The sequence below is a fragment of the Polypterus senegalus genome, chromosome 7, assembly GCF_016835505.1.
Source record: "Polypterus senegalus isolate Bchr_013 chromosome 7, ASM1683550v1, whole genome shotgun sequence".
Lineage (NCBI taxonomy): Eukaryota > Metazoa > Chordata > Cladistia > Polypteriformes > Polypteridae > Polypterus > Polypterus senegalus.
Window position 1 is genome coordinate 16,133,579 of NC_053160.1, and position 16,454 is coordinate 16,150,032.

The following is a 16,454-nucleotide window of genomic DNA, read 5'->3' on the forward strand; positions in this document are numbered from 1 at the left end:
ATATTCACTTTGACAATGTTGAGCGCTTTCTCACCAGAGACTTTTTAGAAACTTCGGACCTTTCGTAGCATTCTCACCACAGGAACTGGGGCCATTTGCAGTTCCTGGTAATTTTTTTTTTTAGCTCCTACTCCAGGGTTTGTACTTTTCATTTAATTAGGAAGTATCTTGGGTGTGGCTTGTGCTTTGAATTGTTCTGATTGGTTGACTACAAGCACTGGCGCCATCTTACAAATCTATTAGTAGTTTGTGTGCAGAACAGTTATCGGTGAAGAAGGAGCACCGCATTTCACACCGCATCATTCTTCAAAGCTGACTCCATGGTGTTGCTGCGCCGTATACCAAATTAAAGCAATAATCAACTTCGTGAATGTGTAATTGCTTCAAAGCAATAAGGTGAATGGATCACCCGTGAACACCCGATTGCCCAGCACTTCGCACGGCATCACTCTTCTTAACCCACCTCCATGGTGTGCCACACAATGCAGTGCATCAAAGCAGTAATCTCCCTTGTGAACTTGCGATCACTTTGAAACATTAAGTTGTAGGGGTCGTCCGTAAAAACTGCCAATCGTACTGCACTTCACACTGAGTCTTTTTTGCATATCACATATTTTGCCTAAAGGTTACAGTTCCTGTTGTGCAGTGGGAATGCAACACAAGAAAGTGGCCCTGGTCCTACATTGTGCAGGGACTCATTTGTTCGTGATAACAATATTGCTGCAGTGGGACAGTGCCTATGGGTTCTCTAAAGCAAGAAATAGGACATCTTGTTTGGTGGTTTCCATCATGCTACCAAAGCTGTGTGTAAAGAGATCTTTATATTTTCTTGTTAATAATTATTAATTATTAGCTGAAATACCCACCGTTGCCCAGGAGGAAAATAACATTTTTTTAAGTTGTTTGAGAAAAATATAATTTAAAAAAACACAACTTTAAAAATAAAAATAACAATAAATGAAGACTTACTAATTTTCTTGTATTGTTAACAGAAGCGTCTTGTTATATACAGTGTTTTTAGTTTTTCCATCTTTAGCCAATATATAAAGGTTCTTAGGACTTGCTACCCTTGAAATGCCACATAAAGTTGTCCATGTGAGAAACCGGCTGTGTCCAAATTGATTCCAGTAATTTCCAATGATTGTCCTTAAGATTTATTTATTGATATGGCAAAAGTCAAGCAAAGCGGAAATTTTTGGTCTATACTTTACCTTCGATTTTGATTACATAATTAAATAATTTTTTTTGATTATGATCGTATTAAAAAAGAACTTCCTATTACTTTTTTTTAACGAAAAATTTGTAACACCAACACGTTAGCCATGATGCTGTGAAACAAATGACATTTCGTACATCAATGAATAATCAAAAAACGCAAACAGAGCTGCTGAATCCACAAAATAAACACAGGATGTTTAGCTAAGAAGGTAGCTAAAAATAAAATTGCTTACTTATTTTATATATAATACTAGGGGGCTTCACTTGCCCACCCCTGGGTTTGGTTTACCGGATATACAATTTAATGAGATTGTTCTTTTCATGGGAATTGTTACATATGCTATATTTTCACCTTTACTTTAAATGTCAATTTATTTATTAAGCACATTTAATACAACATAGTAATGCTGTGGCCAAAGTGCTTTACAATAATAGAATAAAAGAAAACATACAAATAACATAAATAGAAATAAAAGAAATGAACATAAATAAAATAAATAATAAATAGAAGTAATGTTACATAATCACAATGAGGAAACCATCAGTATTACTGAAGGTCACGGAATGCAAGTGAACAGAAATGAGTCTTTAATCTCGTTCTGAATTGTCGACGACTCCTTTATGTGACGAGGTAAAGAGTTCCACAGGCGAGGAGCAGCAGCTACACAAGTCCTGTCTGTCCCCTTTAGTTTGACACTCGGTACGAGGGACAACAAGAGACAACTGACCAGAAGATCTAAGCACTCTGGATGGCTGGTGTAAAACACACAATTCAGATAAATAGCAGGAGCGAGCCCGTGTAAAGATTTAAAAACTAGCAACAAGATTTTAAAATCAATTCGAAAACTGACAGGCAGCCAGTGTAAAGAAGCTAATATTGGAGAAACAGAATCAGACTTTCTTGCCCCAACCAAAAAGCGAGCGGCAGCATTTTGGACCAACTGTAACCTGCGTATCAGAGATTTGCTAATCCCAGAATACAGCGTGTTGCAGTAATCAAGGCGAGAAAAGATAAAAGCATGAGTAGCTTTCTCAAGATCCCTAGAAGATAAAAAAGGCTTGATCTTACCTAATAGAGGAAGCTGGAAAAAGCAACTCTTGACTACAGAATTAACTTGTTTCTCAAAAGAGAGGTTACTGTCCTAAGATAACACCAAGATTGCGGACTTGAAGTTTGCAAAAGACAGAGAAAGAGCCGAGAAGTCCAAGACTAATTTGGGCTTTAGCTGATGCACTTTAAGTGTTAGTCAATGTTTTTACATTTAGTTTACTATTACACTGTGCATTCTATGGTATAATTAACTATTTTTGCGCTTAAAAATCTTTAAAAAATATATATTTACATACAGTTCATACAGATTAATTGTATTTACAGTCAATCCTATGGGGGAAATTACTTCGAGTCCCGACCAAATCGGGTTGCGACCAGAGTTTTGGAACGAATCACGTCATGACTGTACAGTGAAATATGTGCATGTCCAGCCAATATGCAACATGTCACCAGTCTCTGATACTGAGAGATGAGCAGCGTATTCAGGGAACACTATATGATGATTTTATCCTTTTGAATGTAGAAAGAGTGACGTTCAAATGAAAAGGTTTTTAGTGATAATTCAGTAGCGACCGTTCTCCACTTGTATTCACAAAAACTAACTAATGTAATATTTTGTTTACAGGTTGATCAAAGAAAAAAGAGATGCATATGTTAAGCGACTGAATGATATTTATCAAAATAATTTAAATAAGGTCAGTGCTTTCATATTGAGAGTGTTATGTATTTAATCTGTCCGTTCTTCTTCCTCCCATGTTTGTTTGCTAGCAAAATGTTATGAAATCAACACTTTACATTATTTACTTGCAGTAATTTTTACTTGCTGTTCCTTTTTTTTTAAGGTGCTATTGTATGGACTTTATTCATTCATTTTCTTAAGCTGATTACTCAAAACCAGGATATTAGGTGGGCACGTTGTTCCTACACAACCACCCCAAATGCTATTTTCCAGACACAGTAAATAACAGCTGAAATAACACAAGGCAACAAAAAATAGTCTTTGGTAATCATCAGAGACCACAACACACTTTTCCAAACGAGTTTTTCAAGCTGATTTCAGATCCGTCTTTTCCAGTCATGTCAACTTTTTGAGTTATGAGTAATGTTACAATGTTTACAGCGCACTTGAATGTAAGCACCAATGAAGTAAATGTTTCAATATCTTCAGTGCGAAGTCAAATCGGCACACACTGTGGCCCAGCGCCCACTGTTTCATCAGAAAGGCTTTGAGTAGAGTTTTCTTGTGTACGCTGTGTCTGGAATGTTGCGGTACAGCATCCAGCCACAGTCGGCCATCATACTCGCATGGTAGCCACGCTCCATTAATTAACAACAAGAACTGGCACCTCATTAAGCAACTGGTTGGAGTTTGAGGCCCTGACTTAGTTGGTCTTCTGTTAGCTCCCTCGCTTCACATTTCATTTCTGTTTGGGTGCCATTTAAGGAAAGAAATGAAGCAATTCAGAGGAACAATGAAGAAGTTCAGGGGAACCAATCTTAAAAAAGCAAGTCAATTAAAATGAATTCACAAGAAGTTAATTAGCAGCAAAAACCGGGCACTCAAAAGGGTTAGAATGAAAACCTGCAGCCAAGGAGCTCCTCCAGGACCGGACTTGGCAACCCCTGCCCTAGTGGACAAGGCATTGGACTATATGTCATCAAGCCTGTCTGAATTGAATTATTTGTCAGCATAGTTTGATAAAACACCAAAATAAGTATCTCATTTTTTTTTAAATGTGATAGATAATTTATGTTAAAACAAACTCCAGGTTTTCTGAAATGACTACATATGACAGTTGAGACACTGTAAGTTTTTATACTGTATATATTTTTCTCTTTTGAACAGGCAAAAATTGAAACGATCCGAGGCCATGCAATTTTCACATCGGATCCTGAGCCCACTGTAGAGGTTTCTGGTGTTAGATATACAGCTCCACACATCCTGATTGCTACTGGTGGCTTTCCAGCTATTCCTAGTGAGAAGCAAGTTCCAGGTAAAACACTTTGTTTTTAGCTTTCCTCATCTTCCTTTATTAAGGTAGACCTATAAGATCACATGTCCATGCTGCTAAAGCTATAGGTCAGTGATTCTCAAACTTTTCTTATTTTATTCCCCATTTAATTGCATGCACGACCCACCAAGGGTTGGGCGTGGGTCCCCCTTGGTAAATCGAGCATGTCTATCGGATCATCTCGTTTCCATTAGTGAATTGAACATGATCGTTGGAGCTTGGCTGAAATGAGTGGCTACCAGAGAAGATCCTCAGCGCCTGGTGATGTCTATGAATCGCAGACTTGAAGCAGTTGTTGCTTGCAGGGTACTAAATATGATGGCTAGAATAGATCTGCCATTGCTATGTCCCAAACGGCATGGTGCCTTGAAATGGGGGGAGCATGTATGAAGAAATTGTTGTCCTTCCTACATGTGTGGAAATCCCCATAAATGAAAGTCTGCAATGTGCACTTTAATTACATCTGAATTGTTTGATTTATAATTTTAAACTGTGACAGAGAGATTTGTATCAAGGAAAAACATGTCTTTGTCCCAAACATAATGGATGGCACTATATGTGGTTGCCTGCCTGCCTATCTACAGTAGTCACCAGGGGGTGTTGCAACTCCCCAGAACACCTGACACACAGGCTTAAGACACTTAAAGGATTTTATTTGGTGTGAAATTCTTCCTAGTAAGCGTTTCCCATAGCACCACACTCAGTTACAGTTCCCAATCACAGTAACATTCAATAGCTCTCTTGTCATTCTTTCTCTCTCTCTCTGCCTCCACTCCTGCAAGCAAGCATTGTCCTCCTCCTCCTCCTCCTGACTCGGACTTCCCGAGCTGTTGCAGGTGGCTTTTATGTGAAACCTGGGAGTACTTCCAGTGTCCCATGATCGTGGCCCAGAAGCACATCCAGGTGAGGTTGGAGCTCTACAAAGCAGGGCTTGTAAGTTCTCTCTGCACCCACTGGCAGTACCACAGAACCCAATAGGGCTGAGCCAAAGAACTCCAGTTCTGATGATGCCCTGTGGGAATCTGTGGCGCTGCCACCTTGTGGTTCAGGGGAGGCAATGCTCTGTATAAGCTGCCTTCCCCTGTCTTTCCATACCAGTGGCATCCTGGCCAGGTAAGGTTCATGGCCATCTCTCACACAAGCTACCAACCAACCACTTAAAAGACCAAGGCATTCGTATTTCAGAGATGCCCTCATGCAAATGACTTTTGTAAAGAGCTATTGACCTTCTGTTAGTGTGAATGAGTCTGGTTATGCTCCTCTCACATCTTTCATTGCCGCTCACCGGATGTATTTTGGTTTACCACATCAGTGTCTGTTAACTGTAGAGACTGTAGGGCATAAACCTCCCAGGAGAGCACCTGTTTTTTTCATACATTGGATCCACCACATCTGGCTGTAAAAATCATACCCAGGTCAGAGTCACTTTTGGATCAAGTTTAGTGTCACATGCAGAGAGTACACGGGTACTTTCCACTCTGTTGACCGTATGTCTCACTCATTCTAATGTTTGACCGAACAACAACTAAACCTCTTGATTATGTCCATATGCTGTGTGTGTCGAGTAGCAGCCTCGTGATTGGCTGTGTGGGGAAACAGACGGCAGCCTCGTGATTGGCTGTGTGGGGAAACAGACGGCAGCCTCGTGATTGGCTGTGTGGGGAAACGGACGGCAGCCTCGTGGTTGGCTGTGTGGGGAAACGGACGGCAGCCTCGTGGTTGGCTGTGTGGGGAAACGGACGGCAGCCTCGTGATTGGCTGTGTGGAGAAACATCCTAGTTGCCATTAAACAGCAGGTGGGCCTGATAAAGCGGCTCTGAGTGTATGCTGACGTTCTTTCTCTGTGGAGCGTGCAGATTCCCCCCAAGTCTGTGAAGGAGTTCCTCAGGGTACTTTGGCTTTCTTTCTCCATCCCCAAAGTTGAGGAGGTTAGGTCAAAGGAGTACTCTACCCAAATGTTTTTTTAATATTTCCCTATAATAATAATAATAATTTATTACATTTATATATTTATTATTTATATTTATAATTTATTACATTTATATACATTTATATCCCGTATAGGTTGTAGTAGTCAAGAAAAATTATTACTCTCACGTTTTCATTCAGAACAGAGATAAAGAAAATAGAAAATGTATGATATAATACAAGCTAATGGTGACCAACTTACTTTTTAATAGTCGGAAAACATTGCTTCTTTTTTTACAAGAAAAAATGAAACACTTTGATGGTGCTCCTGGGGGAGAAAAGAAATTCCATCAGTTTTTGAAACCTCTGATGTGACAGAATGCGAGTGAAAATAGTGCCCCCAGCTTGCCAGCCATTTACAAACATGAACAATCTTTCTATTTTTAAATAAAAAACGAGAAAAGGTTTCCTTTTCAAATAAAGTATTATTCTGTATGCTCCCTTGTGCCTGTTGCTCTGACCAAAGCCATAAACTGAATTCAGCTGGTTTAAAAACGTTCCTGTTAGTGTAAATATCCATCCATCCATTATCCAACCTGCTATATCCTAACTACAGGGTCACGGGGGTCTGCTGGAGCCAATTCCAGCCAACACAGGGTGCAAGGCAGGAAACAAACCCCGGGCAGGGTACCAGCCCACCGCAGGGTGCACACACACGCTAGGGACAATTTAGGATCGCCAATGCACCTAACCTGCATGTCTTTGGACTGTGGGAGGAAACCCACACAGACACGGGGAGAACATGCAAACCCCACACATGGAGGACCCAGTGTAAATATGCATCATATAATATTCCTGACATTTGTACTTTGAACCCTTGCAGAGTTTTACAATTTTGTTTTTCCTTTTAGGAGCAAGTCTTGGAATAACAAGTGATGGCTTTTTTGAACTTGAAGCCTTGCCGGGGTAAGCAGTTCTTTTAATCCACATACATTAGATTGGATAATAAAGATTTAATTTCCTGAACGCTTTCAGGTATTTTCGTCTGCAGATGACAAAAATCACTTCAAAGTTTTCAACGACATTGATAAAGTAGATCCAGTCAAATTCTTACCTGTAGACACCAGTAGAAGTTAAGGAGAAATGCATTTAGGACCGAAGCCAGGAAGCACTTCTTGACGCAAGGAGTTTTGGGAATTGGGAGCAAACTAGCAAGACATGGAGTTGAAGAAGAAACCTCAACAACCTTTAAGAAAAATCTGGATGAGATATTGGGACAGCTTAGCTAGTAGCTAAACAAACGAGCCTAATGGACTGAATGATCTCTTGTTTCTCAAATTTCTTATTAATCTTAATTAAAAAGGCAAAAATAAAAGGTTTTGTTGACAAAACTATTAAATATAAACTGAGGGACTTGCTCAGTCCTTATAATACAGTACTGAGGTTACATCTGGAGTACTGTGTGCAGTTTTCGTCACAACTGTATAAAAAAAGACATACCAGCTCTGCAGGATACTGCAAGAAGTGCAACCAAATGCATTCTGGGAGTAAACGGCCTGATGCGCTCGGAGTGGCTTGGGGAATTAATTTAGTGTGGAGCAGAAAGGGCAACACCAAGATCTAAACCCCTTTTTTTCAGCAATTTCCAAAAGCTATAGATAAAACTGAAACAACAGAATTCTTTCAGTTAAATAGAGAATCACAAATGTAAGGACGCTAGTAGAAATTAAGATGCCGAGTCAACCGAGTTATCAGCTGACCATACAAGCTTTATTTATTTATTTATTTATTTTAAGCTGCATTGACCTTTCCACTGTGGCTCAATTTGAGAAATCCATGATCACAAATTTAGGTTTTAAAAATGGATTCTGCTTTAAGATTTGATAACCGCGAGAACGCAGTGATAAACTCTGGATTTTCCCAGTTGAGGTGGCTGTCAAAAATCAAGCCTGTTTTGTCTAAACGCAACTTTGCAACAGCGATACATGATTTTATAACCTCTCATCTAGATTACTGCAATGCGCTTCTTTTTGGAATTAGCCAGGCCTCCATTGCTAGCCTACAGCTGGTGCAAAATGCCGCTACTCGATTTTTAACTGGCACAAGCAAGCATGAGCACATTACCCCGATTTTGGCTTCCCTTCACTGGCTTCCAGTTTCGAATCCATTTTAAGATCTTTGTACGGCATTTGTTTTTAAATCTTTTAATGGCTGTGCCCCATTTTATTTGTCAAAACTGCTGCACCCTTATGTACCGCCTCGCTCTCTCAGGTCAGCAGACCAGATGCTTTTACGTGATCCTAAGACACGATGCAAACTGTGAGATGTGATTGGGCTTTATCAGTTGCAGTTCCAGAACTCTGGAATGATTTGCCTTTGCACGTTAGGCCGGCTAAGTCACTAGCTGTCTTTAAATCTTTTTTTAAAAACCCACTTTTACTCCCTGGCCTTTAACCCAGTATGATATGTTGACTATCTGTGCACTTTTTATTAAGAATCTCTTCAGCTCTTATGTGTTTATGTGTTTCTGATTCTTTTACCCTTTGGTTATCGTGTCTCTGATATGTTGGGTTTTTATTGTAGAGCACTTTGGTCAGCCTTGGTGTTGTTTTTAAAGTGCTTTATAAATCCTTATGTAATTTGATACTATCTGTATTTATGGTGTTCACGTCAATACCTCGACTCAATACAAGTTAGAACCATGCAATGGGACTCTGCCTCTGTAGTTAGAACATAACGTGGCAAACGCGGACGCAGTATTGCACGATTGGCTAAGAATGTTCGAATGCTTCAGTGATGCCGCCGGATGGCCGAGTATAGTAAGTCGGTGTTGGTTTGAGCAGATAACAGTAAGTTCGTTGGTTTTTGAAACGTTGGTTTGGTGGGGCGTACTTTCCAGGACTAACATCATCGACTGACTCAAACCCTTCGACATCTCCAGAACCGTAAGTAATTTAGAACGTATCGCCATTTCCTTGGTAAGTCGAAATCTATCTTTGGGCAGTTTGGTTTTGGCATCCGTCCTTCTGACATCAATTGGCAAGCTGAGTAATGACGGATGGGTATTAACAACGGTCACTGTTTAAATTTTAGCCGATCTCAGATCTAAAATGACAACGGCAACATAATTATTACTCTGACTCTGATTAGAGTCGTAAAATACGGTTTGTTTTGAAAATTTGTTTGTTGGAAAAAATCAAATGAGGTGCGCCGAAGAGCTGAGTTCACGTCTCGCAGCCCCGTTTAAACAGGAAGCTCTTCATTACATCGGCCGAAAAGGTCTATTTTAAGCACAAATCAGTGCCATGATAAAATCACTTCAAGGACTTAAAACAAACAAATAATTATTTGCAGAAAAAGTATGGATTTCACAAACATAGAATTTGTAGCCCGATTCGATCGGGCTCCCAGTCGCTAGTACATAAATACATTAATAAATAAAATAAATAAATACATTTACTTATTTGGCTGACACCTTTATCCAAGGTGACTTACATCATCTGACATTCCATTCCATTATGTTTTTCCAGTTGACGGGACTTGCTCGTTGGTCACACAGCATCACTAATGGAATTTGAACCCACCACCTCAGCTTTTGAAGTCCAAAGCCTTAACCACTATGCCAAAGTGCTTATGAATTTAATATACTGGGGGTGGGCAAAAGTAGGTTTACAGTTGTGAGTACAAGAAATGTATTCTTGTATTATTTATTTATTTATTTGTATTATTTATTTATTTATTTGTTACACACAACCTGTATTTTAAGTGTGCTGTGCCACTGCAACATTCTTTTGAGTTAGTAAAACTACTGTAATAATCACAACCTGCATGTCTTTTTGCATACAGGCAACTGTAAACCTACATTTGCCTACCTTTGCATATAAAAAAAATATCCAAATAGTCACTTGTTGTTTGTTATACTGATATTTTTTCATAGATGTTTCTTTGTTTTCTTGTACTTTCACTCTGCAGACGGACTGTAATTGTTGGTGCAGGCTACATAGCAGTGGAGATGGCAGGAATCCTTTCTGCACTGGGGTCTAAAACATCACTGATTTTACGACAGGGAAAGGTAATATTGTCATATAAATGGCTCAACCATACCTGATAATCAAAGTTGGCTTTATAAGAACATTCACTAGTGATGTGCTTTATTAAATTTTTAAAGTGCTACAAATCAAACTAGACACTTACTGACATTTCTGATCAGCTTAGCCTTGAGAATAAGGGACACTTGGAGAGACCCCTTTGGAGCTTACCACTGAGAGCCCACCCCAAGCTCTGCGGCCTCAGCTCTCTTTTATTGGCTTTGGTTGGACAGTTTTGTTGTCCCGTCCCACCTCTGCTCCCTTTCTGCCTTTTGTAATCCATTATCATTTTGTAACAGTTTTCTTCTGTTGCATTGTATTATTAACTAGCAAAATACCGGCGCTTCGCAGCGGAGAAGTAGTGTGTTAAAGAAGTTATAAAAACGAAAAGGAAACATTTTAATAATAACATAACACGATTGTCAATGTAATTGTTTTGTGACCATTATGAGTGTTGCTGTCATCAAGGATTTGATTATCATTTTCTTTCAATCAGGTTCGTATTTGGAGGATGTGTTGTGCTCAAGTTATATTCCGTGTTTGTCAACCGTTGTAAAGATAGCAGGTTTCATTCATCGAAGTGTTCACTACCCAAATCGGTACTCGTGAATCTAAGATGTTTAACAGGCATTCCCGGTATTAAGTTGTGGATTTGCCTGCGGATATTTAGCGGCAGCGTGTCTATGAACTTAATTTAAACTTAAGCTTTACACCTTGCTTTCCTATTGATATGTCTACAAAGGCTGTTCAGCGTCAGAGGGTTGTTCCTTTCTTACTGCATCAATAAACAGCTCGTCTTCCTCTTTATCTGAGACATCACACACTGCATGCACGGGTTTACCTTTCCCAGTCCTGCAAACTTTAGCGAAGTTGTTCAATTTACCAGATTTTTTACACCGTCTTCATTTAGCTGGACATTTTCTTTTTCCACCGTGTGCTTTGTTTCCGCAGTAGGTGAACTTATGAATATGCTTGTATGCGTCACTCGCTTCATATTCTTTTGCTGCCTTCTCAATTGTGTAATGCGTTTTTTGTTCAGCGCACTTTGGAGCTCTTGCTTTTTGTGTGCGTACTGCGTTCACAGTCAGTTCACGTGATCCGATCTGAGTACATGAATCAAAGGTTCTCAGCTGTGCTTGTGCTATCTCGTGCGATCTCGCGATGTCCTCGGCTTTATTTAATGTCAGCTCAGACCCGGCACTTAAAAGTTTCTGTCGCACTTTCGCTGAGTTTGTGCCAAACACTAGTCTATCCCTGACCATCTCATCTTCGTTTGCATAAGCACAGTCCTTCACCAGCAATTTTAACTCCGTTACAAAGTGATCAAAAGTCTCGTTTCTACCTTGCATCTTCTCACTAAACTTGTATCTTGCGAAAATCGTATTCGTCTTAGGCATGACGAGAGCGAGGCAATGACGAGAGCGAGGCAAACGCCTTGTAGCGGCAGCGTCTATTGGATTGCTGGTGACGGACGACCTTATATGGGCAGGCACTCAATTACGTGGGAGGCGTGGGTAAGGGTGACGCAATATAGGCAGGCAGCCAACTACGTGGGAGGCGTGGTAATGGGGGATGCAACTCCGCCTCACATGGCGACCGAGCTGCAGGCTATGGCCGTATATATGTACGCAAGTAGGATTCAGTTATGACTGTAAATGAAACCTGCTTAACATAAACACATAACTTTTCTTAACAAATTTCAGCCTTCTACCTACATGGGAAGTTGGAGAATTAGTGATGAGTGAGTCAGTCAGTGAATCAGTGAGGGCTTTGCCTTTTATTAGTATAGGAGTAGCTGCGTTATCTGGCTTTGTCTGGGAAATTTCCTAAGACAATGGGGCCCCGGCTATTGTGCTGAGGGTTATCAGATGTAAAACTACTGATGTATGTAATTGAGTATCTTTCTGTATTTGTTTTTTTACTCTCCCAAGGGGGGCTAATATTATTATTCCCCTAGAGCTCCTTATTCTTGCACATCCTACATGCAGTTGCCCCTGAGTAAAACATCCATGCCATTGCTTTTCCTAGAGACTGACCTTGGATTTTTTTTGTTGATGGTCATTGGAAAAATTGAATTTTATAGAAAACTATTATTTTGAATTTAAGCCGAGCATGTAGTTATTATGAATACAGTAATTGGAATATGAGGTATACATATAATGTCACCTGTGACACATCTTCTAAAAATAGTAGCTTCAATCACATCCGCGCTACTAACACTCTGAGGAGTAATCTTGTATTGTCCCAAAGTTTTGGAGGGGTTAGATCAAAAGCAATATAAACTGAATTGTGACTTAATTTAACTGTTACATAAGGCATTGACTTGTAAAGGCTGAACATTTACGTGGGACACATAATAAACTGAACAGTTAATGCAGAATACAAAAAAAAGCAGGTAAAGAGAAATAACGCTGCGAATCATGTCAAGTGTCCCAGTGCCTGAAGTGGAACCAAATTACGGGCAGTACTCTTATTTAGTCGGCGTCTTGCTCCTTCTTATTACTTTTACATGACAACATATTAGTTGATCAATGTTGGTGGAGCGCTGCACTGAGTTACACCAACATTCGATCAGGGACGTGGAGTCAGGGGGTACAGTGTACCACTAAAAAGCACTGCAGTGTCCGCCTCTTTAATGTCCTGTTTGTGGAGGACTGTTTAACTGAGGCGAACAAGCTTTTAAGCTTACCAGGACATGACGTCACCCCCAGCTTGTGTTGTACATGGGACGTATTACCGGTAGTTTTCTGTTTCTACTTTGTAAACACCAGAGTGTAGCGGCACATGGCGGTCTGGTCTCAAAGTGGATAACTCAGTTACTCAGTCAATACTGCATGCATTTTATCACCAAACTACCCCAACATTAATCCGATTCATATAAGATTGCTGGGCAATCCAATACAGCAAACGTTTTATGCCTCATCGTGAGCAGCTAGAAGCCAACAGAATAAGGAATACTGCCCAAGGAGGCCACTTGCTAACCATGTTTTCCTTGTGATTCGTCTGACTTTCTTTTATCCACTTCACGTGCCATTTTCCACGAAGCTCACCACCTTGTCTCTTTTTCCTGTTTTTTTTACTCACCGACAACCCCGATTTCTCTATGTGATTGCAGCCTTGGCTTGTACAGTGGTGCCGTCCTGTGCATGAGCCACTTCTCCGCATGAACACTAATGAAGAAATAAAAAAGATGTGCTGCTTAAGAATAATCCACTGCTAAAGCTTCATTGCCAACAGATATTAAAAAATGAGTAGCTGACGCCTTTTTTTTTTTTTGGTTAAAGCATTTTTGAGATTTTTGGGTAATTCATTTTTCCAGAGCCAGCTCTAGAATTTTTGCCACCCTAGGTGAAGTTGGTAATGGCACCCTGCCGTTCCCTTTGCGAGGAGTCATCACTGCCAGTCCTGGAGACGGGATTGGGGACAGCAAAGTATTTAGGACCTCGAATTCACAATTTGAGAAAGTCGAGTTATAGCAACGTCTGTTTACAAAGACTGTCTCCGGAAATTTCACTCTTGAGGGGTGCCATTTCAGAAAATAAGTAGGAATCGGGCTGTATTAGTAGTCTTTTATTTATTGCTTTTAACTTTTCTGTAAAAAAAATTAAGACCTAAACACTTAAGTTATTGCTAAACTGGGCCGCACATAAATTAATTGATTCAAACAATTTTTGGACCTTGTTTAGCATGGTGGGGAGTTAAAATGTTGTTGTTTTTTTTATATTTTATGATTAAAGTAGCTATTCTATTCATTAATTGAATTAATTCTGTGTGGCTCTCGATTTTATTTAGTTACATATAACCACGAAAATTGTGGTTAAAGAAAAAAATATTTTTTCCTTTCTAGTGCATTTCCAAGTAAAGTAAATAAAATCGATATTTTTTTTATATAATCCAATTGAATTTTCCCAGTTCAGTGTACTGTTCATGCAGTACACTAAACCATCTTGCTCTACTGCATGATTACAAAGCAAAGCTCTCTGTCGGAGACAAATTGATTGACTTGAGACTTTCCCACAAAATGGGGCCTTGCATTCACTCAAAAGCCAACTGCTTGCCACACTGTTGTTGCCTTCTTTCATTCTCTCACAGGTGCTGAGAAGCTTTGATTCCCTTATCAGCACGAACTGTACTCAAGAACTGGAAAAAGCTGGCATCGATCTTTGGAAGAATTCACAGGTACTGTACTGTTGAAGTGAACATTGTTTATTGTACCCCACTGTGATATAGCAGGTCCGTGGTTCCGAACGAATGGCCAGTTCTTAATAAATAAGCTGTTTGGCCGTGTTATTCTCCGTGAGCGCGTTCACACAACCGCAGGGAGTTGATGAGGTATTTGGGACAAGATGGACCTGCACGTGAAGGTGCTATCCCTTCTCAATTGCTTCATTGGCTTCCTGCAGCGCGTGAGCGAGCGAGTGAGTGAGATAGGCAGCTGGGAGGACAGCCCAGAAAAGGAGTGTTTGGTCGACACTCGGAGGGGGCAGTAGGGAGCGGCCGCTACTGCTGAGTGGTTCCAAGGAGCCGGAGTGACTGGGAGTAAGGATGACTCGCCATCGCAGGGCCGAGAAGGCAACGGGAGTCAAGGAGGCTTGGGATGGAGAGCTCCAGTGTGAGTACCTGAGTCTCGGTCCGGCGAGGGAGTTGTACGCAGCCTGGGGACGGAAGGCAACCGGACCAGTTGAGAGTCCGCTGCACCTGTGGACGGTACGACTCTAATTTGGGATACACCAGCTAAAAGGAGAAGGCACCAGGTTTTTAAAAAGGACAGCCTTCATCCATGGTTTTAACCTCATTTTAAAGGATGTATTTTTTTTTGGTTTTTAACCTCCACTTTTTGCACATGTTTTTATGGATTATTTATTAACTTTTTGATGCACTGCACTATTTATTTGAACACTGTTTTGATGGTTTTATCTCTCTCTATATAATATCAAACGTCTGTGTCTGTCTGTCAGCTTTTCATGAGAGAACAACTTAACGGATTTAGATCGGGTTTTTTTCTATAATTTGCTTGAACATTCCAGTTGATTTTGCGACTTCTGTCATCACGCTAAGTATCATAGTTCGCTTGCGCTACTGATTTATTTGCGCAAATCCGAGAGACACGCAGCAGGCTGGGGGCCGGCCCTCCTCACTCACTCACTCACTCACACACACGTCTGCCTTGGGTCGTACCTTACATGCACTTAGCTAGCAAACGAGAGAACTACTTAACGGATTTAGATCTTTTTTTTTTTTTTATTTGCTTAAACATTTCGGTTGATTTTGTGACTTCTTTCATCGTACTAAGAATCATAGTTCGCTTGCAGGAGCGATATATTCACACTAATCGAAGACCGAGGCTGTGGACCGAGAAGAGGGGGAAGCGTGACGTCAGGAGTGGGGAGCTGAGCCGGGCCCTCCTCACTGTCCTATCTCACTACAACAAGAGCGGAGGTGCGAGGGATGGCTAGTTGTTAATAAAAGCACGGGATACTTTTTACACCATCCCCTTCCTCCATGTGTGATTTGTCCTCATCTGCCAGCTCTTTCGGTTATGTTATCAACGGTGTCGGGTTCAAGAGGCTCCCAAAACAAGAAGAGGGAGCATGGAGCAGGACCCGCACAGTCACACCCTCATTGAAGGGTCAAGACTTGCAAACGTTCTCATCCACCTGAGGCCTTAGAGAGAGATGAAAAACAAGAGTTTCCAAACCGAACAGCTTTTCATTTTTCCGATTTTCTTCTACAAATGCCCTGGACTGCTGGGTGTTTGTTAAATTCTTGCAATAGGAAAACACCTCAAAGGTATGGAAACGGGGTCCAAATTAGGCTTGTGCTGATGTTCAGTATCATCGGCAGTCAACGAGTTGTTAACTTACGTCGCCATTGGACGTTACTTTAAATGCGATGTACAACCCCAGTTCAAAAAAAAGTTGGGGCAGTATGGAAAATGCTAATATAAAAAAACCAAAAAGGAGTGATTTGTAAATGTACCTTGACTTGCAGCCAAAGTCAAACAATATAAAGATGAGTTATTTCACGTTTTACCTAATCAACTGCATTGTTTTCTGAAAACATACATTTATGAATGAATGAATGAAATTGATGCCTGTAACACGTTCCAAATAATTTGGGACAGGAGTAATGACGATGTGAAAACAGGTGAGGCAGTCGTGTTCTGGTATATTAGGG

At 40.5% G+C, this 16,454-nt stretch overlaps 1 protein-coding gene across 1 annotated transcript in view; it reads left to right on the top strand.

Moving 5' to 3' along the window:
- Positions 1-16,454, top strand: part of gsr (glutathione reductase) — a 55,747-nt gene that overhangs the window by 21,960 nt on the left and 17,333 nt on the right. Inside the window, exons 4-8 of the mRNA XM_039758245.1 lie at positions 2,895-2,964; positions 4,116-4,263; positions 7,101-7,155; positions 10,162-10,261; positions 14,370-14,456. Of these exons, the coding sequence (XP_039614179.1) occupies positions 2,895-2,964; positions 4,116-4,263; positions 7,101-7,155; positions 10,162-10,261; positions 14,370-14,456 (460 nt within the window). The remainder of the gene's footprint in view (positions 1-2,894; positions 2,965-4,115; positions 4,264-7,100; positions 7,156-10,161; positions 10,262-14,369; positions 14,457-16,454) is intronic.